Source organism: Chenopodium album, chromosome 23 (assembly GCF_948465745.1).
Source record: "Chenopodium album chromosome 23, dcCheAlbu1.1, whole genome shotgun sequence".
Taxonomy (NCBI): Eukaryota; Viridiplantae; Streptophyta; class Magnoliopsida; order Caryophyllales; family Amaranthaceae; genus Chenopodium; species Chenopodium album.
In genome coordinates, this window is record NC_137856.1 from 8,748,933 (window position 1) to 8,774,096 (window position 25,164).

Below are 25,164 nucleotides of genomic sequence, written 5' to 3' on the forward strand. Positions count from 1 at the left end.
TTATTTTTATGAATTATCAAAGAGACTACTACTAGTAAATTGGCTGCTGACAAATTTTCATATGAATAGACAATTTCTACCCTAAAATGTGGACAACTAACACATGAAATGATTCAAATAAAATTGAAAAGTGGTTGCACACCACGTAGGATATCAAATTATCAAGAGTGGTTGGTGCTACAATTTGACTTTGTATAAATATTAACCAAGTCAAAACAAGACAATGTGCTAGCCTCCTACCGCGTCACCTAATCCATAATTTTCTTGTTATATAATTCTATCTTATTATATTTTATTCACATTAATCCCCTAATATATTGGCTCGTTCTTACAACATTTTATTATTAAATAATCCAACACACTAATAATACAAATATTACAACCTTGCACAAACAATAAAAACATCCCTTTTTCTTTCAAAAAAAAAAAAATAAAATAAAAACATCCCTTTTCATTCATTCTTCTTGCTAAGGTTTTTCAATGATCTTTCTGTCTCTTTGATTTTTCTGGAAATATTTAGGCTACAGGTGGAAAATCAAAGAAAAACCCAGAAAAATTCGAGAAAAACCCAGAATTTTGATTGCAAAAAAGTCGAGAAAAATTGATCAATTATGTGTCCTTTAAGATTTATATTGGTATTTTTTTCAGCGATTTTGGCTGGGTTTTTGGCATGGAGATCATTTCGTTCTGCACCCGACCTCGATACCGCCTTTTCTGATGATTTGGTAGCTGATAAACCTGCATCTTCAATGGACGATCACGAAGAAAGGAACCTTAAAATGGTAAACATTCTCTCTTTTTTTTAATATTTTTTTGAGCTTTTTTATTAGTATTTTTTTTTTTACTATTTTTACCTTTATTTTTGTCTAAAATTTGGGATTTATTTTCAGATAATTCAAGATGGTTTCTGGGTATTTGTTGACATGGCTAGTGGAAGATACTTGTGGAGAAATTTGAAGGGGATGAAGACAGTGGAGAAGGCAAAGAGCTGCTAAAACATCTCAATTTCATATCCTTGTGTTTTTCACTTTGTTGAATATAAGAATTTTTTTTCTGGTGTAAACGGAGCGACAAAAACAATGATGTAGACGGGATTCAATCTCGTGCCATGAATATGAGTTACCTTGTAAGTTACCAAGAAATACAATTGTGTAAATTTAGTTCTGACTTAAAGAATCTGGGAATTTTCCTGTGTCAATTAACATTGTAATTTTAACTGGGCATGATTTCTGCTAAAGAAATTAAACCCAGTAGAGCTTTTAATCCAAAAATGTGAGTATTAATTATCTTGGACTGATTATGTGGCTATTTTTCTGTGGTTTTTGTCATCTAATATTTGGATTAGAAGTCAACCGACAGTTAGGAAAGATTGTTAACCACCCTTTTGTAGCTTTTACAGCAGGGAAGCTGAATGTGTAAGTTGCAATTTGCTCAATGTGTAAGTTTTGATCTTATGAAGAACCATACATTATGCTGGAATTCTCAGCAATATCTGGGGTTGGACTATTTGATCAAATTCCGTCCTAGGCGTCATTAATCTGAAACTGCACCTTAATTAGTCGAAAAAATCCTAAAACGCCTACAAACAATGACCACAACATCCAAAAACGAATATATATCACATGAGATAGCAAACGGTCACACCAGAAACATTTTATAGTTTTTGGATCGGCGGACCGACATGTTTCTATCTTTTTACAACACAAAATATGTACAGGACACAAGAAAAGTTGGATACTTCTAGCTTAGATCAACCTGTAGTTTAACAGACATGTACACAAGCACGAGGAGTGCGCCTTGAGGAACTGGTGCATAACGCAATATATTTGATCCAACCCACATAGCGATGACCACAAGAGTGACTAGGCTACTGCTGTTTTTGCCACATATCCAGCTTGCAAGGGAGAGGCACAAGGAGAGCAAAACACCACCTTTACCACCCAATACCCAAGCAATCAAGTAGCCCATTTTATAACCGGCATCTAACTTTTCGTCGAACCATGACATTAGGGTGCTGAAAATAAGTGATGCTTGGCAGCCAAATGTTTTCATCAGAGTTATGGAGAGGATAATAGACTGAAGAACTTCTAAGAATGAGCCCCTTTCCTCCTCAGCCTTCTCTTCAGGCTCTTCGTCAGAATCAGAGTCAAAGGAATAACTTTGTCCGCTGTCATCATATCGTTTGCGATATCTATCATTTCGCATCTTCTGCCTTAATTCACTCCATCTATGCATTACAAATTCATTTTCAAACTCAAAATCCTGATAAGTATATCTTCTGACAGGATCAGAGACTTGCACGCCAGATTTGAGTACTCTATCATACTGAACCTTTGTTGCTTCATTAGATAACACCTATTTAACAGAGAGAGCAAAGACAACTCAGTCATAAATTTTAAAACTAACAAAATTCAAAAGATAAAGAAAAAAAAAAAAAAAAAAGAAGCATGATTTTAGTCAATGATCACCAGGTACAAATAAAAAAAATTAACACAAAACCCAAGGGAGAGGGCCCAGAGGGAAAAGGACTTGCTCACTTGGTAGGCAAGATGAATACTTTTGAAAACTTCACCAGCTCGTGAATCTTTGCTAACATCAGGATGCCACTGCAGCCACAAACAAGACAGTGCAATTTCAGAATGACTGATGAAAAGTAAGGCTTAAATTCACACAATTTCACAGTCAATCGAAAAGTATCAACTAATTTACAGTAATTGATACACCACGGTAGATACTTTTTGAGCATCCCTTGACATGAGCTTTTACAAGAGGAAGCAAGCTATGGCTGACATTTAACAACATAATTTACATTGAAAAAGCATATGAACACCAAAACAAGGAGGCTATTTACAGTAATTTATAACTACATTAGATACTTTCTGAGCCTCCCTTGGGGTGAGCTCTATAGGAGGAAGCAAGCAAATGGCTACCCTCTGACAACACCAGAATCTACATGGAAAAATAAAGCATATGAACATCAGAACATCAAAGGCTTTCAGTCCTGAGCTCATCATGATGGACAATGTTTGTTACTATTTTCTTTAAGCTTCGGTTTGAATGAAAATACAAGCCTCAAATTAAACCTTTTCAGCTTTCCTGGCTGCAGTTTGCAATAGACAAAGTATCTCTTTGAGCTATCCACATTATGACTACTTTTCTCTAATGGGAACTTTAGTAACTTTTCTACAAACTAACTTAGCCTACACAGATGTTGACACTCTTCTCCCTATCCAATCCTTCAAATGGTCATTTTTCAATAATTATCGTACACATACTTATCAGGTAAGATCACCTGGTCAAAGCATTCACTTATCCTGTTGTGACTTATGTGCCTGGACCTGACGTAAAAAATGAACAATGTATTCCCCTTAATTTGCAAATAAATCAGAACCAAAAAAAAAAAAAAAAACACCAATAATAGTAGTAGTAAGAAGTGAATTGCTCCGTATTTGAAGTATTGTTATTGATGTTGTTCACAGATATCCAAATTACTTATCACAAACACAACAAACAATAATTTTTATTGTATTCTTAGGAGAGAATGGGTTATAAATAGGTCTACTCTTGGTGGGCAAGTTCCATTATACTTCCTCTGTTACAAAATAATTGCACCATATTGCCTTTTAGGAAACTTCATAATAATTGCACCATTCCTCTTTTGGTATGATTTTTAAGCTTTTTTTTTATTTTTTATTTTATTATTATTATTATTATTAAACAGTCCACATAAGAATTACAGAACCCCTTTCCTTGTCTTTTGAGCAAGGTTGTGGACTTTTATGACTTCACTTCTACTTACTTTAATACAGACTAGGTAGTCAACATAACGGCCCATTCTTTGATGTCTTTAAAGATCTGTTGGCATATGTCACTTTCCTCAATGTTCCTGAGACTACTATGTCACTTTGATGTCTTTTAGCTCACAGCCCGTTGTAATGATAATGTTCCATGAATGCTTGCTAGTTTGTTTCTTCCCCACCAGATTGCATAGCACTCTGCTTGGGTTGGGCTGGTTGCAATGATCATTTCAGCTCCTTTCTCATTGTTCGGTTGGTTCTCCTCCATACTCCATGCCACTTCCACTTGCCACACCTGTTTTCCCTCATTGTTAGTTGACTTCCATGCTGCATCCACAGTAATCAAAATGGTATTATCAGTTGAGGGAGATCCATATCTCCATATTACTGGTGGCTTAAAAATGCAGAGTAGGTCTGAGCTATTCTTTGACCAGTTTCCATGCACACCTTGCCTTTTCCCATCTTTCGGCGTGTGACTGTGCTAGCTTTAGTATTCTACACAGCTAGACACTCACGCCTTCGAAAATTCTCTCTTTTTTTATGGCACCATATTGACCACGTGGCTACAAAAGTATAAAGTACCCCACTTCCCACTGTAAAATTTGTCTCATAAGGTAAGAAAAGTAGTTTAGGATCGAATCTCCTATCTTTGTAGAGGGGGAATTGTCAGAGATGATTCCTAGATGCCCCACTTTCCATATTCTTTTGAAACAAGGCATGATCTCCTCTTCAGATAACACATGATGACCTTGTGTCATCATCCTCAAGTTGTCTCTCATTGCATTATGAACCATTCTCCATAGATCAATCTTCCATTTTGTGAATAACGGACTCTTCCAAATTCTTTCCCGGGTTGGATTAATTTGTGGACCTCCCTAGTATTCTCTTCTCACCTGGTTCCAGTATCCAGATTTAAAAGAGTATCTTCCTTGTCTATCCTCTTTCCAAAAGAATCCGCCTTTCGTATCATCATCGGTATATGGGTTCCTAGGATTTTCCTCGCATCTTTCTCCTCAAAAAGGTGCCATGCCTTTCAGGTGTCCTAAGAGTTATTAGAAGACATTAACTAAGAAACAAATATGGGCCTTGGTCCCTGACTTGTATCTCTACACTTCATCCTTATTTTCTCTCTTCCAATCCATACTTCCTCCTCTATATCAATATTTTTCCTAACCCCCACTTGCCTACCTATTCCTCCCTTAAAGAGTTGAAACTGTCCTAATGATGCTCCTTGCATCCCACGAATCCTTATCTAGGGATATTGCCTTTGTAGCCCAGGGAGACTGGATCATCTCCATCTTTCCCCTTGAAGATCCTACTAAGGGCATGTTTGGTATGAATGTTGTCAACAGAATGAAAAAGAAAACAAATAAAGGGGGAAAAGGAATCATTTAACCCTTACCTTCATTTGTTTGGTTTAACCATGGAAAGGAATCACTTTACCTAACTTCCTTTCTTTTTGTTTGAGGAGGGTTAGGGTAATTGTTACTTTCGGTTTTAGAGAAGTAACAAATAGGTGGAATCCATTACCCTTAGGTAATGGTAATTGTTACTCAAACCTTCTAACCAAACAATTGGTAAGGGTAATGGTTTAATTGAATTCGTTTTCAAGCAAAAAAAAAAACCCTTACCAAACATGCTCTAACTAGGAGGGAAGGGTTAACATGGTATCTCCATCCCTGCTTGGCTGGTGCTCTTCAAATATATCTGTTCTTTCCTCTCTCCTCTCACCCTCTCCATACCTCATTCCCAAAAACCACGGCTGCCGGCAGTAACACCACCTACCCCCACCTCCTTCACCCAACTCCCACTTTGTCTCCACCAACACCATATGTTATTAGCTTGACCACCACCGAAACCACCCCACCACCATTCTTCTTAATTGAACAACCTTTCTTAAAGCTCATATGCCCTAATAATCGCCGCTGACGATACAGCTGTCATAGTCAGCGACATCAAAACCTTAGTCAAAAACCATGATATCTTCTTGCACAAGTTTGTGGAGCTAATTCCTTCGAAATTATACCTTCCAATGAACAACAACAAAAATTCGTGGTTTCGAGGGTTATTGAAAGCAGCAGAAGTGAAGCTTAAATCGATTGAGAACACGAAGAAATGGAGACATGATTGATTAGACTATGAGAAATCGTCGAAATCAACTCTAGATTTGTTGAAGGATTCATTGGAGAGCAAAAAATTGGTGAAGAAAGCTTCAGATGAAGACGGCGGTGGCGGTGGCAGTGAGGAAGTGGTGGATGGATGATAATAGAGAGGAGAATGTTGAGGCTCCGCTAAGTAGAAGCGAGAGAGTGAGTGTGGTGTGGTTGGTGGAAATCGAAGATCAGTGTAGGTGATGGTTGGGTTATGGACTTATGGTGGATCATTGGTTATGGGGAAGAAGGTTAGAGTAGTCTTTTTGACAACCACTTTCCCCTTTCTTAAATAATTGCTAGAGATCAGCCCGGCCCAAAGATTCGCTTCACTTATGCTAGGAGGAAAGCTAATCAAGGTGCTGTTAGGAGGGAATGAATGGCTTGGGGGTGAGCTGGAAGTTAGTTACAGGGAAGGGTAGATCAGTAATTGAGAAATAAGTTTGTTAGCATTGTGGAGTGTGCTGAGTTGTTTTGGCAGCCTGGTAGTTATCCTTAGCTATTTAAGGGAATAATTGTAGAGGGAATGTATCTAGAAAACATTAGTGGGATTCATTCCTTGGGAGAGCATCCTTTCCTCTCAAAAGAAAGGAATTGTATTGAAGTTACTCTGACTTGCAATACAATCTATCGGTTACTAGCTAATTTTCTGCTTCTATTGCTTATTTGCTCTGTTTTTCTGACCCAATTCCTAGCAAATTGGTATCAGAGCAGTGACGATCGGAGTGGGAAATGGCGAGACTCACCAATGCTCAGCGCATGGATTTGATGGAGCAGGAGCTGGCAGAGATCCCGGCGAAGGTAGCCCAGGAAATCGCCTCTGCTCTAGCTGCTCTTAAGTCGGATATTAATAATATCCGAACAGAGGTTCGCACTTCCGCCGTTCCGGGCTCTGGGCCTCGGGAATCAAACGGAGGGAATTGGGACAATCCCTTCTCAACTCCGCAGATTGAGAATGGCGAAGGTGGAGCTCAGGGAAATGCGAACTGGAAGATGAGAAAGCTAGACTTACCGTTGTTCGATGGAGTTAACCCAGATGGGTGGATCCTCCGTGCGGAGCGGTTCTTTCACTTTTACAGGTTGACGGAGGAGGACAAGCTAGAGGCTGCAGTGGTGGCGCTTGAGGGAGACGCGCTGCTCTGGTATCAATGGGAGCACCGTCGCCGACCTTTGCTGACGTGGGAAGCCTTGAAACACCTCATCCTCCGCCGATTTCGAACCACCGCCACGGGATCTCTCCACGAGCAGTGGTTAGCCCACCAGCAAACGGGGTCTGTGGTGGATTACAGGCGTCGCTTCATCGAGTTGCTAGCTTCGATTGAGGGAGTTCCTGAGGAAATCGCAAAAGGTCAGTTTATAAATGGGTTGAGTGAGGAGATCCGGGTCGAGGTCCGTTTGCTGGATCCGATTACACTGGATCGGGCCATGGAGCTAGCCTTGCGGGTTGAAGAAAAATTGAGGTTGAACCCGCGGCCCAAACCCGTTTCTAACCCACACACGTGGCGACACCCTAATCCTACCCCACGATCCAGCCCAATCTCCCAGATCTACAACTCTCCAGGCCTAACCACGACCCTAAACACAAACCCATACTCCAAAAACACCACCACCACCCTCAAAAACTCCGGCGAGATAAGGCGGCTCTCGGAGAAGGAACTCCAACACAAGAGGGAGCAGGGTCTATGTTTCAGATGCGACGAAAAGTGGAATATAAACCACAAGTGCCGCCGCCGTGAGTTGAGTGTTCTGCTCGCGGTGGATGAAGAGGAAGAGTGGGAGGAGTCCGGCGAGCTGGCGGCGGTTGAAACCACGCTCCCACCACCTAACCCAAACACTAACCTCACACCTACCCCAAACACAGACCAACCCGAAACTGAAACCATTAATTCCAAGGTGGCGTTATGTTTGGTCATGGGGATTACGAGCCCTAAGACCATGCGCATGGTGGGGATGATTGATAACCAAAGCGTGGTGGTGATGATAGACCCAGGGGCGACACATAATTTCGTCTCCTCCGTGGCTGCTCAACATCTCCAACTCACTGTGACGGAGGCAGCCAATTTTGGAGTAACTCTGGGAACAGGCGACTTGGTGCAGGGGAATGGTGTCTGTAAGGGGGTGATTTTGGAGGTACAAGGAGTCACTATAGTGGAGGATTTTTTGGTGCTACCCTTAGGCAATTCAGACCTTATCCTGGGAGTTCAGTGGCTTGAAAAATTAGGCACCACCATGACTAATTGGAAGACCCAGACTCTCAAGTTCCAAGTAGGAGGGGAGATGGTCACTCTAAAAGGTGAACCTCATCTGGGCAGGACTTGTATCACTCTTAAGGCCATGATTAAGTCACTGCAAAAGGAAGGACAAGGCTTCTTGCTGGAATTCAATCATCTGGGAAGTGTAGTAGAGGAGCTACCATCTATTCCGACACTCTTTCAGCCCTTGCTTAAAGAATTTGACCAGGTCTTTCACATGCCCGATGGCTTACCTCCTTCTCGTAAGATTGAACATTCAATCACCCTCAAACATGGAGCAAATCCCTTAAGTGTTCGTCCATATCGATACCCACAATCTCAGAAAGATGAGATCGAGAGATTAGTGACTGACATGCTTCGAGCAGGAATCATTCAGACTTCCACTAGTGCTTATTCTAGCCCCGTGTTGTTGGTCAAAAAGAAAGATGGTAGTTGGCGGTTTTGTGTTGATTACAGGGCATTGAACAAAGACACAGTACCTGATAAATTTCCTATTCCGATGATTGATGAATTATTGGATGAATTGTGTGGTTCGGTCATTTTTACAAAACTTGATCTAAAATCTGGGTATCATCAGATTAGGGTCAGCAAGGAGGACGTTCCTAAGACTGCTTTCCGGACCCACGAAGGGCACTATGAATTTCTTGTAATGCCCTTCGGCCTTACCAATGCACCTGCCACTTTTCAGTCCCTTATGAACGAGGTATTCCGGCCTTTCTTGCGCAACTTTGTCTTGGTGTTCTTCGACGATATCTTGGTGTATAGCCCAAGTGAAGAGTCACACCTTGATCATCTCAGACAAGTCCTTGAGACGATGGCAGACCATCAGTTGTATGCGAATTTTAAGAAATGTGAGGTGGGAAAGTCTAAGGTGGCTTACTTGGGGCATGTAATCTCAGCAGCAGGGGTGGAGGTGGATGCCTCCAAGATTCAAGCAATGGTTGAATGGCCGATGCCCACTTCCATTAAAGCGTTGCGTGGCTTCCTTGGTCTCACAGGGTACTATAGGAAGTTCATTCAAGGATATGCACTCATTGCTCAACCTCTAACCGATCAATTGCGCAAGGATTCTTTTGGGTGGAATGATGAAGCTACCTCAGCCTTTGAGGCGTTAAAGGCCGCAATGGTCAAGGCTCCCATTCTTGCAACTCCTAACTTCACTCTTCCTTTCATTGTGGAGACAGATGCATCAGGGCATGGTCTTGGAGCTGTTCTCTTACAAAACCACCATCCTATCGCTTTTTTCAGTAAAGTGTTGGGGTTAAGGGCTAGAGCAAAACCCATATATGAGAAGGAACTCATGGCCATTGTGTTTGCCATCGAGAAATGGAGGCATTACTTACTAGGAAGGACTTTTGTGGTGCGTACTGATCAACGCAGCCTTAAGTACCTACTGGAACAGAGGGTGGTAGGCCAAGCTTACCAGAAATGGGTAAGTAAACTTTTGGGGTACACATTTGACATACACTATAAGCTAGGACCGACAAATAAAGTGGCTGATGCCTTGTCAAGACAGCATGATAACAAGGTGGAATGTGCTTCTCTGGTGACTTCATGTGGGATACAATGGCAGTACATTCACTCGTTTATCAAGCAAGATTCCACCATTCAGCACCTCACTACTCAGTTACAAGCTGGAGAGTCAGTTCCCAAAGGTTTTACTCTGGAAAATGGAGTTCTTAAATACAAGCAGAGGGTGGTTGTTCCTAAACACAGTGATCTCACTACAAGGCTGCTGCGTGAGTACCATGATTCTCCCATTGGGGGCCATGCCGGGGATTTCAAGACTTACCAACGGTTAGCTAGTGAATGGTATTGGCAAGGTATGCGCAAGGATGTGTCCAAGTATGTTCAACAATGCCATACTTGTCAGCAAAACAAGGTATCCACCTTGTCTCCTCTTGGTTTTTTACAGCCTCTTCCCATTCCCGAGTTGGTTTGGGAGGATATTTCCATGGACTTTGTGGAGGGACTACCTAAGTCCTTGGGGTGGGATACTATTTTGGTAGTTGTGGATCGTTTGACTTAGTATGGTCATTTTATCTTGCTTAAGCACCCATATACTGCTCAAATGGTTGCTAAGGTTTTTGTCAAGGAGGTTGTGAGATTGCATGGAATGCCCTCGACTATTGTGTCTGATAGGGATAAAATATTCTTAAGTATATTCTGGAAAGAACTTTTCAGGTTACAGGGTACTAATCTTCATCGTAGCACCGCTTATCACCCGCAAACTGATGGCCAAACCGAGGTGGTTAACAAAGGGGTGGAGTCCTATTTGCGTTGCTTTGTGAATGGGAAACCATCTACTTGGGCAAATTGGCTACATTGGGCTGAGTATTGGTACAATACGGCGTTCCACACTGCTACTCAGTGCACTCCTTTCAAGGCCTTGTATGGAAGGGACCCCCCTCATTTGATCAGATTCACCCAGGGAGCTACTGCCATCTCTGCTCTGGAAGATCAGTTGCAGGAAAGGGATGCTATCCTTGATGATTTGAAGTATCATTTGGTGCAAGCTCAAGCTCATATGCAGCATTATGAGAACAAGGCTAGAAGGGATGGCGATTTTGAAGTTGGGGACTTGGTCTATCTTAAGTTACAGCCTTACAGGCAGCACTCTGTGGTAAGGAGACAATCTGAGAAGCTCTCTCCTCGTTTCTATGGGCCTTATCAGGTGCTGGAACGCGTTGGGAAGGTGGCATACAGGTTGCAACTGCCCCCTTCTGCCAAAATTCACCCTGTATTTCACATTTCTCAGCTTAAGAAGGCCTTGGGACCTGGTCAGGTACCTACTGCCCTGCCTGCCAGCTCTCTGCTGACTTGGTACTGGATGTGGAGCCAGATTCTGTCCTTGGGGTCAGGAGTACTGAGGCTGCAACTGAGGTTCTCATTAGGTGGAAGGGGCTGCAAGACTTTGAGGCAACTTGGGAAGATCATGATGACATTGCTGCTCGCTTTCCTCACTTCCACCTTGAGGACAAGGTGCTTTTTTGGGTGGGAGGTATTGCTAGAGATCAGCCCGGCCCAAAGATTCGCTTCACTTATGCTAGGAGGAAAGCTAATCAAGGTGCTGTTAGGAGGGAATGAATGGCTTGGGGGTGAGCTGGAAGTTAGTTACAGGGAAGGGTAGATCAGTAATTGAGAAATAAGTTTGTTAGCATTGTGGAGTGTGCTGAGTTGGATTGGCAGCCTGGTAGTTATCCTTAGCTATTTAAGGGAATAATTGTAGAGGGAATGTATCTAGAAAACATTAGTGGGATTCATTCCTTGGGAGAGCATCCTTTCCTCTCAAAAGAAAGGAATTGTATTGAAGTTACTCTGACTTGCAATACAATCTATCGGTTACTAGCTAATTTTCTGCTTCTATTGCTTATTTGCTCTGTTTTTCTGACCCAATTCCTAGCAATAATGTGCCATTTAGAAATGGTGCAATTATTTTATAATGGAGGACGTGTATAAAAAATCAGTTTTGCACTAAGAGGGAATCAAGCGAGGATGTAGTACCTTTGGATGGTAAACTGTCCAAAAGCAAGTATTTTAAGTACCTTGCATAAAGTTGCATTGCTTTTACATTTAAAGATGGAGATATTGTACAGGATTTAATCCGAGTACACCAAACAGAGCACTCCAACTAGGGTATTGTCCCATAAGTCTGGCCTCTCTGTGTAGTTTCATCGAAATACGAGACAATGAGTAAGAGGTTAATTGTGTTGTGTTAAGTAATATCCCCCACCCCCGAGCCTGGTTTTACAGTTCCGTGAAAATAAGAGACTAGCTCATCTGGCTTATCCCCTCTCAACTTTCTTATAATACTTTACTAGCTCATTCTTGATGAACTTAGGAGATCAAAAAGCTAGGAAAGCCATCATAGGCTACTAGACTTCATAAGAGTTATTCTGACCTTTTGGCCAAAAACTGGAGCATTGCCACAGTTTATCACTCTGATTTAGTTAGTTAACCCATGCCTCTTCCTGGCACAACCCCCCCCCCCCCCCCCCCAAATACAAAACTTTTATCGAAAAATTGCTAACACCAGAAATGGCAGGAACTAGGAACATTTAATATAAAGTCCTGCAACTTCGACAAAAATAACAGTATAACTTGCTGCACACAGCACAAACTTAATCACTTTAGTCAGTTCATTAAGAGCACATCCGTTTCTAAGTTTTTGTGAGAACCTTAAGAAACAGGTCAAATACCCTCACTTCATTAATAGAAGTGTTTGGTTTAACATTCTTTTGCTTGGACCCATGAACTTACTCTATAAGACTCCCCCAAATCTAACACTGCTTTCACTCGAGCAGCAACAAACACCATTAAAGAGGGCAATAAAAGAATGCACCCTTAACTCGTCAGCACCATTACCACTCTATTCCTTATCTATTCTGTAACCAATGACCTTTTCTGAAGGAAAGGTTTTAGTTAAAAATCCTACTTTTTTTCCTTCTCTTTAATCACTAATTCACTACCTTTCCACTTCTTAACGAAAATCTACAGATTTCTAATCAAACGTGCTCTAATTGTTCATACTGCAGAGTCTAATATATAGTTTCGAACATAACTTTTTTCCCTGCTTAGCAACCAATTAAACTCAACTAAAGCATATTAATCAGCAATCATAACATAATAGGCGATTTCCAACTTCAATGATAATATAAGCAATTGTAAAAAATGGTGAGCTATCACTTAAGTAGAATACAATCAGCACTTCAGTTACAGATTCTGCTGCTACACATTTACCATAACATCAATCTAAGTCAACAGCCCAACAACAAACAGATATGTAAGTCCCAAAGAAACACTGACTACACAAAGTCACCAAGTACAAACTGCTGGTTTAATAAAAGTAATAAATTAAAATCCTTCTCTTGACAAACAATACCCTCTTTCTTTTACTTGTTTTTTTTTTAGTCATACCCTCTTTCTTTTACTTACTTTATCTTAACATTATTCCACCTTTCTACATGATTCCAAGATCATGGTATAATATTATAATTCTCATCAATATCTCACTATTGTATACTCCCTCATATTGCTAACTTACTTGCTTTGATATCATTTCCAATGCATAACTCAAAACTACACATCGAGATGAATCTAACACAACCCCACATGATTATGTTTTTTTCTAATACATCAATGAGTACTCATACCCAAAGTTGTGGCAGTTTGACCTAGAACATTCCAACTAGAAGCATCAACATGAAACAAAGTGAAAACTACAATCATCCCATGGCCATTGACAATAAGAAAAGGGTCCACTCGATATATTGAAACTAAAGATTTCATACTATTTTCTTCCAAATTGAAAGTTTGCATCAAGGAGCCAACTCAAGAAATGCACAAGTCTTCCTCTTATATACTTGGTATGATATACTAACATCCAAATCTGTTCTGTTCTTATTCTAATTAGTCATCCAAGTTTCTAATTTCAATTTCAAGCGCCAAGTATCTATTCTACAATTAACATAAACGTTTGGTCATTGCTATACCAATCCTATTGTTACATTCATTTTCAAAACATATCAACAAAAAGTATTTTTTAGAAATTTCACTACCATTTCAATTCCAAAATGAATGCAACAATATGAGTGGCAAACACTTTTCAACAAACAAATTCAACCATCAAATATCTCTAATCATGTATTAATACATCAAAGATAAACATTGAATAAATTAAAAAAAATACATCTTATACACAAAGCACAAACATTTATACTTATACATTAGTAGTAAAAACAAAAACATTCATCAAAGTTTGTCAATCAAACAATAAAACCAACTTCCCATTTCATCAATAATCATCAATTCATTAAATGAAATCAAATAAGCTTCAAATTCAAATCTAAAAAAGAAAATACCTTACGAGCAAGAAGGCGATAAGCTTTCTTAATATCAGATGAAGAAGCAGAAGAAGAAATCCCTAAAACAGCATAATGATTCTGCTGGTTTTTATTGTGTCCATCAACAACAGCAGAAACCCAGAAAATATCTCTCCTCCGGCGTCTACCAAGTGGCCTCAACAGCAGCAATTTACCAGCGCCGCCGTATATGGTGGTCGAACTTGGCCATAACGCCAGTTGCCCAATTAGCATTTCTTGCAACTAAATCCAAAATCCAAGCTAAGTATATTGATTTTTTTTGGTGGGGTTGGGTTGTTTTCTTGTATTTTTCCATCAATGTGATTTTACCATCGTCATTGAAGAAAGGTACTGTTAGAGAAATGGAATTTTGGGAGAGAAGTAGCTTGATTGTGTTTTTGGTTTTAACGAAATGGTCCTTAATCCACTTATGGACCGTTGGTAATTGATTGAAGGGATTGTGGGTCGGGTCATGTCAGGTCAGGTCGGGTTTGGCCTACAACTAATGGCGTCAATTTAGAGCAAACACAATGGTTGCCACGAGTAAATACAAGTTTCTCAACATGAGAAACATTCTATGTATCTCAAAGGGGCAATTTCGTCATTTTCAGTTATTAAGTTGGACAATATTGTAATTTTGTCAAATAAATAGATGAATTCAAGCTGTAACAGAGCAGCTTCAATGGAGAAGCGAAGAACAGCTTCCATGGATAAATAAGAAATTCAATGAAGAAACTGAACAGGGGCTTTAATGGAGGAGCTAGGATGATGCATCTACCCTTTAGGGTTAACACTGACCCTAATTTCTCCATTATATTTTAGGGTTTTCTTTTAATTTGGCGGCGGAGACGCCGTTAATACAGTGGTGAAAATGGTGGTTCAAGAGAGGAAAATTTGACAGCTTTAATGGAGTACTATGAAGGTTGGAAGAGGACGAAGAAGAAGGATGAAGATGGAGGTGGGTCACGAGTTGGGATCGAAGGATGATGGAGTTGGGTTGTTGATGGAGATTTGAGGAAGGAGGAAGAAGGAGATGAGGGGAAAAAGTAGTAAAATAATAATAAAATATTAACAAAGTTTGTCTTATTTACTAATTTGCCATGTTTGAGAAACATTAATGTTTCTTATGTTGAGAAACTGGGGCAAGCCCGTTGCCCATGACCATGTGGTTATTGCTTATTTTATTAATTTCTATATCTGTCACCTCATCTATAATCACTCTTATTTAATAATCAATGTCTCTCAATAATTAACCATAACTGTTTGGTTATACATTTTCTCTCTCCTACTTTTACCCAACTCCACCACACAATATCTCTCCTAAATCCTATCATACGTAACTAATGCACTTGGTAATAATCAATAAAAACTAATAATTATTATTAGCATACATTAATTAAATAAAATGAATTATGTTTAATTTAAAAAAAAAATGAATTATGTTTAAAATTAATGCGTTATATTATTTAATTAGTAATTAATTAGTCGTTAATTAAGAAATACACAATAGGAAATTGTGACATAGGAAATGTTGGATCACCTTGAGAGATTTGAATATTCTCAAAAGATGGGATAACATTATGAGAATATGAATAATTAGGATTTTGTGGTGGTTGAAAAGGAAAAGAAGTGAAAGTACTTGGATTTAAGAAATTGAGATTTTGTGAACCATAATTGGAAAATTGTTGAAAATTTGTATCCAAAGCTAAGTTGAGATCAGTTGGAATGTTAGAATGGTAAGGTTGAAGATTTGAATTATTTTGGGGTTGTGCTGAGTTTTGAGGTTTTGTGGGTTTTTTTTTTTAAATAGATTTTGGAATATTCATCTCTACACATTGATGATAAAGAGAATAATATTCACTAAAAAAAATTATTTCAAAATACCTCAATATTAGGCTCTTTTTATAGAGAAAAAAAAAATAAAATAGAGCTGTTGGTGTTTTTTTTTTTTGTAATAATTGTAGGGTATGTTCTGTTCACCTTATTTTCACTTATTTCAGGTGTAATAAGTTCAGATAAGTTCAGTTAAGTTCAGATCAGATAAGTTCAGATCAGGTTTGATAAGATCTGATAAGGGTTATCCAAGTACAAATTACAACTAAAATAAGTTTTAATAAGGTCTAATAAGTTCAGATAAGTTCAGATAAGTTCAGGTAAGTTCAGATAAGTTAAGACAAGTTCAGATCAGTGAAAATCAGGTGAATAGAACACACCCGTATTTTAAAAATTATGGCTGTTGCAAAATTACAACGGTAATAAAATCAGAGCAAATCTCAGCCATTCACAATCCTCTTGTGCCATGTCATCATAGGTTGTCATAAAAACCCATCCACTTGCAATATTTTATTGCATAACCAAAGGCAAATAACCCGGTCATTGTAAAATCCCCCAAGTGTTTCTCTTTCTTCATTTTTTTTTATTATTTTTTCAGTTTCTCTATCTCAATAACTAACCCAATTGGGCAACGACTGGGCATGCTCTTAGTTGTTTAGGTTGGATTTGGTGAAGTCCGGCCAGCTTCGGTTTATTTTTAAGTTTGATTCATGCATTATTGTATCCAAACAAGTCAATGTCTGAATTTAATGTTTTTTCGAATTGGGTCAATTGGATAGGTTTTTGACACCTCTATTATCAACTTTGAAAATTAGACGTTTTGGTTTAAATTGGGTTGAACTGAAGTTTAAGTTCTAAGGTAAAGTCTTATTACAAATCACAAAACTCATAAAAATGAGTTGAACTTACAAGTGAGATGCGGTCATCTGGTTGCTACATTAATGTGAAGGATAGACTTTTGAACTTGGATTAAATATCCTAAATCATAAATTGATAACTAGTGGTAGAGCAAGTTAGCACCAATTTTACATAAATTAAATTTTCAATGAACTAAAATTTCTCTCAAAGTACATAAATAAAGAATTATATGTTCAAGATAATGCAAGCATCCAACTTTCTCTCATTTGGGGCTAGGGATCCAATTTCAGGTCTAATAAGAAGGTTTTTGATCTACTTTAACTCCCATATGTACCTAGGGGTGCTCAAAAAATCAGTCTGGACCGAATCATACCAGACCGTATTCCGAGTCAAGAAATTATTTTCCGGTCTTTGGTCTAGTCCGGTCCAAAGCCCTTTAAAAATATGAAATTGGTTTTGTCATCCGAATTTCTAAAAGTTTTATTCTACCACCAAAACGAAAACTAAAAATTGGATTCCATCACCACTTAATGGATTCCATCCATAAATCCGTTAGTAGGGTCGACCATCTCCACATGTCACCAATCTATTGGTCCAAAAAAAGAAATTTTTTTTAAAAATAAACCTAAACACTAACCTAGCCTGCCCCACTCCACTCCATCCAACTGTCGGCGCCCCCTGCCCCACCCTCAAACCCACCCCATCCCAAGCCCCACCACCAAAATTTACCCCACTCTTTCCCCTACCCCAAAACCGCCCCTTCCTTTTCTCTGACCTCGAAATCGACCAGATCATCCCCGACAGCGCTAAGCCAGCTTCAAGATTTCAAAACTATATAATGAGCTCGATTTTGATAAGCTTAGCATCACCAAAGGTATCACAATTACATAATTAGCTAATATCACAAATTTGACCCACCTTAATTAGTAATTTAGTATAATCGTTAGTTCACCAGTACATCACAAAACATCTCTTCCATAAAAGCTCATAAATTACGTGTTTTGAAAATTAGTTTTTGGATTCAAAGCCTCACTTTGAATAATCTATCAATCAAACAGTCTCACTAGAGCGAGATTTGGGCAAGCCAAATTAAACCTTTCTTTTTTCCCTAAACTTCTGTCAACAAAGCACTCTCTTGAGAATAGAATATTGTATTCTTCACTAATTTAATGTGGATATTAGGTAGTCATTCATAATAAGTTAGTAACCTTGAATCATATATAGATCCCAAAATTATCAAACTCTTTGCCCCTCCCATTCCATGAATTCTTAACATGTGACAAATGAAGTTCAAAGCATTACCACTTAAGTCATATGAGTTTTGGAGGTAACAATATAGGGGTAAACCAGGGCAACACGTGCGCATAGTCCACAACTAGTAAGTAAACATACTACTTCCAAGGGGTGGTTTTTTTTGGGTTGGCTTTAGAGAAATGTCAAAGGGATAAGGATAAGGGAGCAAGGATAGAAGAAATCCAATGTTTATTAAAGAGGAAATTAATTAAAGGGGTTATAAGGATAAGCACACCCCTTAATTATGCTGTTAGATAGAGTTGGTATAAGAGTATGTGTAAGAATTATGTAGGAAAAGACAATCAGCACATACCTAATGAAAAGGAAAGAATGAGAAGAAGATTAGAGAATAAGCAAAGGTATGAAGTAAAATCACAACTTTCCTAGATAAAATAATAATAATAATAATAATAATAATAATAATAATAATAATAACTTTACTATTTATCCTATTTTTACTACTTATCCAATTTATTTCCAATCCATACCAAACAAGGAAAAAAATACATACATATAATGTGTGACAACTAAAATCTTTAATAGTTTATTTGTAAATTAATCATAAAGTTGATATTATAAATATTTACAATGTTTTGAAACCAACAATTTATTATACAACATTAAGCTATTTTATAGGTAAAAAAAAAAAATCTTAAAGGTACTACTCTGCATGTAAATGGGCAAAATATAGTTGTGAAGGTAATTGTTGGCTGTAGCGTTTTAGGTAGCAGTTAGCGGTGAGATCAAGTCAAAACACTAGTTGGAAATAAATGTGTTTGGTAATGTAGCGATTCATGTAGCGGTTGATGGTAGAGGTAGCGCTTAAGTAGCTTTTGTCAAACGTTAAAATATTAGCATTTGAAAGATACCAGGTAGCTTTTGACAAATTTTATTTACTGATTAATGTATTTTTTTTTTACTGTATTTTAACATTTCAAATGCTATTTTTGCCAGACACTCATACTATTAACCGTTATATTGATAGCTAACCTCTACACATTAGTAATTGACAGCTACTCGCTACTCTTATAGCTACCCGCTATTCAAGTGCTGTGCTAGCTATCTGCTACTGCTAATTTTGCCAAAAAATACCTTGGAAAACGACTTTAGAGATTATTACCACCTCCGTGTTTCTTTAAGTGTTACAGTTTGACAGGCACATAGTTTTAGGCAATTTAATTGACTTAAATAAAATACTCCCTCGTCCCCGATAGTTCCTTATGGGCAAATTTTAGTCCCAAAATGTTCACCCTATTTGCTTTTTCCAACAACCATTAATATTAATTTTTTTTATCAAAATTCCCTCCAATTTGCAACAATATTTGTGCAAATTTAAAATTTCCATGTAAATTTTGTTTTCCCATTTACTTTCATTACTTTTCTCTCAACTTTTTTACATACCCAATGTCAATTTACCTTTTCAATGTACTTTTACTATTTTTATTAGTGTTTATTAATTTCCGTGAAAAATGTCCATAAGAACTATCAAAAGGGGACAGAGGGAGTAAGAGGTAAGTGGGGTAGTTGGAGTATTAAAAAATGGTAAAAGAAAGATAATGGGGTCAATAGTTTATTGAAAAGTAATGAATGTGAGAGAAAATATATGATAAAAAAGTAGTAGTGGGTTTGGGTGGGGACTATAAGAAGAGAGAGATATAATATTTTAATGTAGTTTTTGTCGAAAAAGGAAGTGTAACACTTAAAAAAAACACGACCAGAAGTGGGAAGTGTAACACTTAAAAAAACACGAAGGGAATAAATTATTTAGATTTTCTTTGATGAAATTTTCTTTTACTCAAATTTTCACACCATATTTTCTACCAAATATAATGTACAATATTTTCTTACCAAAAACAATTCACCATGGCTTTGGACAACCCATAATGGTGAAGAAAAAATCTATGTTCAAAGTCTCCAAACATTTAGAAAATTTTTGCTTAAAAAAAAAAAAAAAAAGTGAACATTGAAAGTTCAAAATGGGAAATTAGCAACTTTGTTCACAATTTTTTTTTTCCCCTTCAATTTAGAAAGGAGCGCAGAGTCTGGCGCATTCAATTCAAACACACTCCACGTACATTTCTCTCTCTATTTATTACTTCTTCCTCGAATTTCGTTTATTACATGAATGAATGAAGTTTTTCATCTATTTCTAAAAATACCCCTTTTCATCTTCACCTTCTCTCTCATTCAAGATCCTCTCTTTCACATTACCAGAGTTTTAATTTGGTAAATTTTTTTTACTATTTCTTTTTATTGTTATAATACACTTGTTAATACTTTCTGTAATTGGAAATTTATGCATCTTTTATTTGAATTTATGATGATGGTTTGATTTGTCTGTTTATATTTTAGTTGTTGCTAGTGTATTTTTTGTCTTTGAAATGTGTGTTCTTTGGATTAATTGGATTAATTGGCTTAATTTGCATGATTCTTGATTGATTTAATTGCTTTCTTTATGTTTCATTTATGGGTATTGATTTGATTTTTGTTATTTTTAAAGAATTAGATTGTAATTGAAACAGTTGATGTATTTGTTTCTCATTGATTGTTAAAATTAATCTTTATGGGTATTGATTAGAGGGATTAATTGTAATCATGGATTATTTGTGATGAAAACCAATTATGGTATTCTTGTGGCCTGCATTGCTATATACTCAGCTCCACACCCCGTTTAGTTTATCTGGGTATCACGACCCAAGTTGTCTCTAACCGGCACCGGAATCGGTCAGCCACTGTCACAGAGAGGGGGTGGGAGGAATTTGTGCATTGTTTTATATCTAATGATTTGTTGCAGACTCAAAGAGGGGCTTTGGTTTTGGCATTTAGTTCAAGAACTTGATTTAAGTTAATTGTAGTATTTGTGAATTCTACAACAAATTTGAATGTTTGTGCAATGTTTTAAACTCTAATTGTTCCTAAGGTTTCCTTCCTCTTGTATCCGAAAGTGAATATGTTAGGGCTGTAGGACTTTTCTTGTATGAAGTATATTTTTGCAGTCTGTGTAATACATTGGTCTTAACTAATGAGTGAATAAAGTGAATAATGTGAGTTTTGGGAGTCTTACATGATGTTACTACAATGATTATTAGCTTTTCTGTGATTGTGATTCTTCTTCAACTTCTGCAATAAAAAACTTCATGATTTTTTGTCAACATTTTAATCACATTTTATCTCTTCTTCTTGTTTTGGGAGCTTTGATTATGAATTTCCTATTGTTAGTAATGATGTGACAGGTATATTGTATATGTCTAACCATGTTAAACTGTTGGATATTGACAGGGAATAACTGATTTTTCTCATGTCTACCGTGGGCAACTCTACAAATATTTTCTGGCATGAATGTGCAGTTGGAAATATTGATAGGCAAAAGTTACTTAATCAGAAGGGATGTGTTGTCTGGATAACTGGTCTCAGTGGATCAGGTATATTTCTTGTGCTTGCGTCCTTTTAATCTGGTTAATTTTGTCATTTGTGGCACATATTTGGTGTCATGAATTGCCTTAGTGCCTTCATTTTGCACATTCAACATTGCATTCTTAACTTTTGATTGCCTAAGGAATTGTTCTATCAATAGTATTAGGTAAGCCTTGATAGATTTATCGGTGCTTGATTCTAGTACGACCAATCATTGGTTTACTAGTTTATTCTATATCTTTTTTATAACTTTCCATTTAATTTAATTTCTCTTTACTTAAAATGAGGTGATTTGGTGTGAATTTTAAGGCCAACTATGGACTTTATGGTCTGGCAACTTTGAATGTTTCTGGTCCAGATTGAGCTTAAAATTCACACCAAAACACTTTAATTGGTAATCACACCAGATGGAGCTATAATGGTAAATTGGTAATGACTTATCTGAAGTAAGAAGATTTTCTGTGATATGTTGTTTCCTTGTTTGGTTTGTATGGTGTGATTTGATCTGATCTGGACAAGAATAGGTAAAAGTTTTTGAAACAAGGCAAACATATTAGCCTGCCCATGCTCTCTTTACCTAGAAAGGTGTGATAGTTAAAATCTTGTAAGATCCGGTCTAGTTTGATATGAATCTTTCTGATGTGGACTAGTAATCTGGTCTTACTCTTACTTAAACTTTATCCTTATATTTTGCTTTTATCTTAAAAGAACATACATGTGGGATCTTTCTAAATGAATTGCAATGTGTATGTTTTACATAACAATGTTTATAATTTCTTATAAGTATGCAACTAAAGTGGTTAATGGTCTTAATGACAATGAGTTTTCAAAATACAAGCTGGATATTTATGATACCGTTTAGCTCGTTTTGGTCTAGTCTGGTATGATCTAACTGGAAACAAGAAAAAGGAACAAGTTTAATAAAGTGAACAGATTATAGAATTGTCTAGCTTCCCTGATTATAATTTTAAAAATGCTGTTACTATCATCTAAAATTCTAATATAATGACTCAACTTGTGGAAGAGACAATAGCTACCATCCCTGTTTGGAGTTTCTACTTAGTCCATGCATCTTTAAAGAGTGAAGTTTTGTAGCAAATGATATTAATTGCATCCAGTTAAAGCTTATAAAAGCTGGTATTCTATTAATTTATCGGCTTTTCTTAAATGAGGGCAGGAAAAAGCACGCTAGCTTGCTCATTGGGCAGAGAATTGCATTCCAGGGGGAAGCTATCTTATGTTCTTGATGGAGACAATCTTAGGCATGGTTTGAACAAGAATCTCGGCTTTTCTGCTGAGGACCGTACTGAAAACATACGTAGGGTTGGTAAGTCTTTTATCTGTTAGACGTCTTGTCAAATTATTTGTGTTTCACTTTGGAGTTGGTTCATTTTTCAAAATCCATAATAAGCAGTTAAGTCATCTGATACTTTTATCTATGGCTGAACAATTTTACTGATTTTTGAGATTATGTTGCTGGTAGTAAAGGACTAAAGGTTGTGGGAAACTGGGAACAAGGGAAGAGTAGAGAAATGAACAGAGAATAATGGCAGGAGGACTCTAATTCCTTGAAAATTAAATAGAATATCAATAGAGTCATTGCTTTTGCCTCTTGATGTTTTTCCCCTTCATATTTCCTTCAAATCATCTCCAACAAAGTTTTCTGTTTATGACAAACTTTTAGAACTCATAGTTGCATGCTATGTGCACACTTCGACGTTCTTCCCTCCAAAAGGTATATAGTTTTAAAGAGGTACAGTGTCAAATTGAAAAGAAACATTACCTATGGTGAAAGTTTTATCTGAAGAAAATAAAATGAACTATTTTCTGAAAAGAAAGGAATAGTGTATAGCATTGGAAAAATGAGTCATTAGTGATGCCACATATTTTGGACTTAGACTTTGATCCATGTCAACCTATTCTACGTAATCGGTAAGTAGCATGGTTTTTATGACCACAATTACTACTGATTCTGAGTTAATCTTGCAGGGGAGGTGGGGAAGCTTTTTGCAGATGCTGGCTTGATTTGTATAGCGAGTCTTATATCTCCCTACAGAAAAGACCGTGATGCTTGTCGGGCAATGTTGCCAGTTGGAAGTTTCATTGAGGCAAATATTCCATGACTGTCTACTTTACATAACTTGGTTGTATTTGTGTCATTATGAGCTGCTAACATGTTAAATTATCTTTAGGTTTTCATGAACATGCCCTTGGAAGTTTGTGAAGAAAGAGATGTCAAAGGCCTGTATAAACTTGCGCGTGCTGGGAAGATCAAAGGTTTGTTTCTATAATTTCTCTCGTTAATTTTGTGAATAACACTTGAAATAGAAATACTTTTGTGCTGTATGATTGCTCAAGTTTCTTCCATACAACATTTGGAGTTTCGAGGCCTCCATTTTTTTTACCGATTAGTGTGTGAATTACAGGTTTTACTGGAATTGATGATCCTTATGAGCCACCATTGAATTGTGAGGTATGTCCTAATTGCACCAATTAATTTCCATTGAATTAAGCTCAATATGTTGCCATTCAAGCTTACCTTAAGTTCTTACTGCTGAGTTTTATTCTCCTTAGGATAACCTGAAATCTCTGCTTCAATGAATGCTTTTATACTACGTATTTCTAGTCACGTGGCCTTTATTGTTGACAGATAGAGTTGACATTGGCGGATGGCATCTGCCCTTCACCAGTTGAGATGGCTGGGCAAGTAGCATCTTATTTAGGGGAGAAGGGCTTCTTGCATTATGATTGATCAGCTTTACTCTGGAACTTTTTCGCTTACGTTCATCCACATGCTCTCTGAACCTGGACTATCACCTTCTGCAATGAGGTCTTCTTGTTCACAAGGAAAATTCAAGTGTAATTGTGATGTTGAACTCAACCGAAGTGCTTCCATTGGTTTGTTTATGGTCAAAGATACGAGGATTGTATCTTTGTTTGTATAGAATCTGCAGATGACTCTCATTCTTCCTGTTTAAAAGGCAAAATGTATGTTTTGAATCTTTGCTGCTAGGAATTCTTGGCTCCTTGTTCATGCTGTAGTGAAATTTATATGAGTTTCTGGTTTCATTTAAATCTTAGAATCCATCCCATATTCTGTTGTATTTCAAGAGTTTCAGAATATGAACTTTTCATTTTTTTACAGAAATACAGAATTAAACTTATTAATGACCAAATAAAAAATGAGTAGAACAAAAGGAAACCAAAGTATCATACTTGGCTTTTGTGCTCGAATTTGTGACTTTTAACATTTTTTTCCACCTATTATTATGTACCTGTTACTTCTGCAAGCATATAATATCATCTTAGGCCTCAGGGGATCAATGTTCATGCAGTCTTCATGCTCAACTATGGTATAACAAAGAATAGGCACATACTGCATTTTCTTTTGAATTAATTCCGCAATCTGGTAATACAAACTTGGTTGCCGTGTTTTCACTTGTTAATCAAAGATTAAAAGATATATATGCTGGATACTGCATATAAATATAACTTGTCCATTGTAATCAGGTTATGGAGTAAAAAGAAGGAAATTTTGACTTTTGCTACCTCACAAGCACCTCGATTTCACTTTTGCTGCCTCGGAAAAATTTTATTTTATTTTGCTACCTAACACTTGCCCTTTTTTTTAAATTTTGCTACCACTGAACGGAATCCGTTAAGGAATCCGTTAAGTGGGTCCATAACGACACGTGTCGTGTTATTA

General features: G+C 37.4%; 2 protein-coding genes across 2 annotated transcripts; one reads left to right on the forward strand and one right to left on the reverse strand.

The window, feature by feature from the left end:
- Positions 1–1,589: 1,589 nt before the first annotated feature.
- Positions 1,590–14,446, reverse strand: LOC145607878 (uncharacterized). The gene is made up of 3 exons (XM_081663473.1): positions 14,061–14,446; positions 2,538–2,606; positions 1,590–2,355 (listed from the first exon to the last, which is right to left on the reverse strand). The coding sequence occupies exons 1-3, from the start codon at positions 14,292–14,294 to the stop codon at positions 1,741–1,743; spliced, it is 918 nt and encodes a 305-aa protein (XP_081519599.1). The 5' UTR covers positions 14,295–14,446; the 3' UTR covers positions 1,590–1,740.
- Positions 14,447–20,021: 5,575 nt separating this feature from the next.
- LOC145607879 (adenylyl-sulfate kinase 3-like) lies at positions 20,022–24,570 on the forward strand. Its single transcript, XM_081663474.1, has 7 exons — positions 20,022–20,270; positions 21,324–21,466; positions 22,636–22,785; positions 23,448–23,566; positions 23,651–23,735; positions 23,885–23,931; positions 24,109–24,570. Exons 2-7 carry the CDS (start codon positions 21,343–21,345, stop codon positions 24,208–24,210), a joined length of 627 nt encoding a protein of 208 aa, XP_081519600.1. The 5' UTR covers positions 20,022–20,270; positions 21,324–21,342; the 3' UTR covers positions 24,211–24,570.
- Positions 24,571–25,164: the final 594 nt, after the last annotated feature.

Coding starts and splice junctions, on each gene's coding strand:
- LOC145607878 (XM_081663473.1), bottom strand. CDS start 14,294: ATGCTAATTGGGCAACTGGCGTTATGGCCAAGTTCGACCACCATATAC. Junction 2,607..14,060: donor ATCGCCTTCTTGCTCGTAAG/GTATTTTCTTTT, acceptor TTGTGGCTGCAG/TGGCATCCTGATGTTAGCAA. Junction 2,356..2,537: donor GTATTCATCTTGCCTACCAA/GTGAGCAAGTCC, acceptor TCTGTTAAATAG/GTGTTATCTAATGAAGCAAC.
- LOC145607879 (XM_081663474.1), top strand. CDS start 21,343: ATGTCTACCGTGGGCAACTCTACAAATATTTTCTGGCATGAATGTGCA. Junction 21,467..22,635: donor AACTGGTCTCAGTGGATCAG/GTATATTTCTTG, acceptor AAATGAGGGCAG/GAAAAAGCACGCTAGCTTGC. Junction 23,736..23,884: donor GCGTGCTGGGAAGATCAAAG/GTTTGTTTCTAT, acceptor TGTGAATTACAG/GTTTTACTGGAATTGATGAT.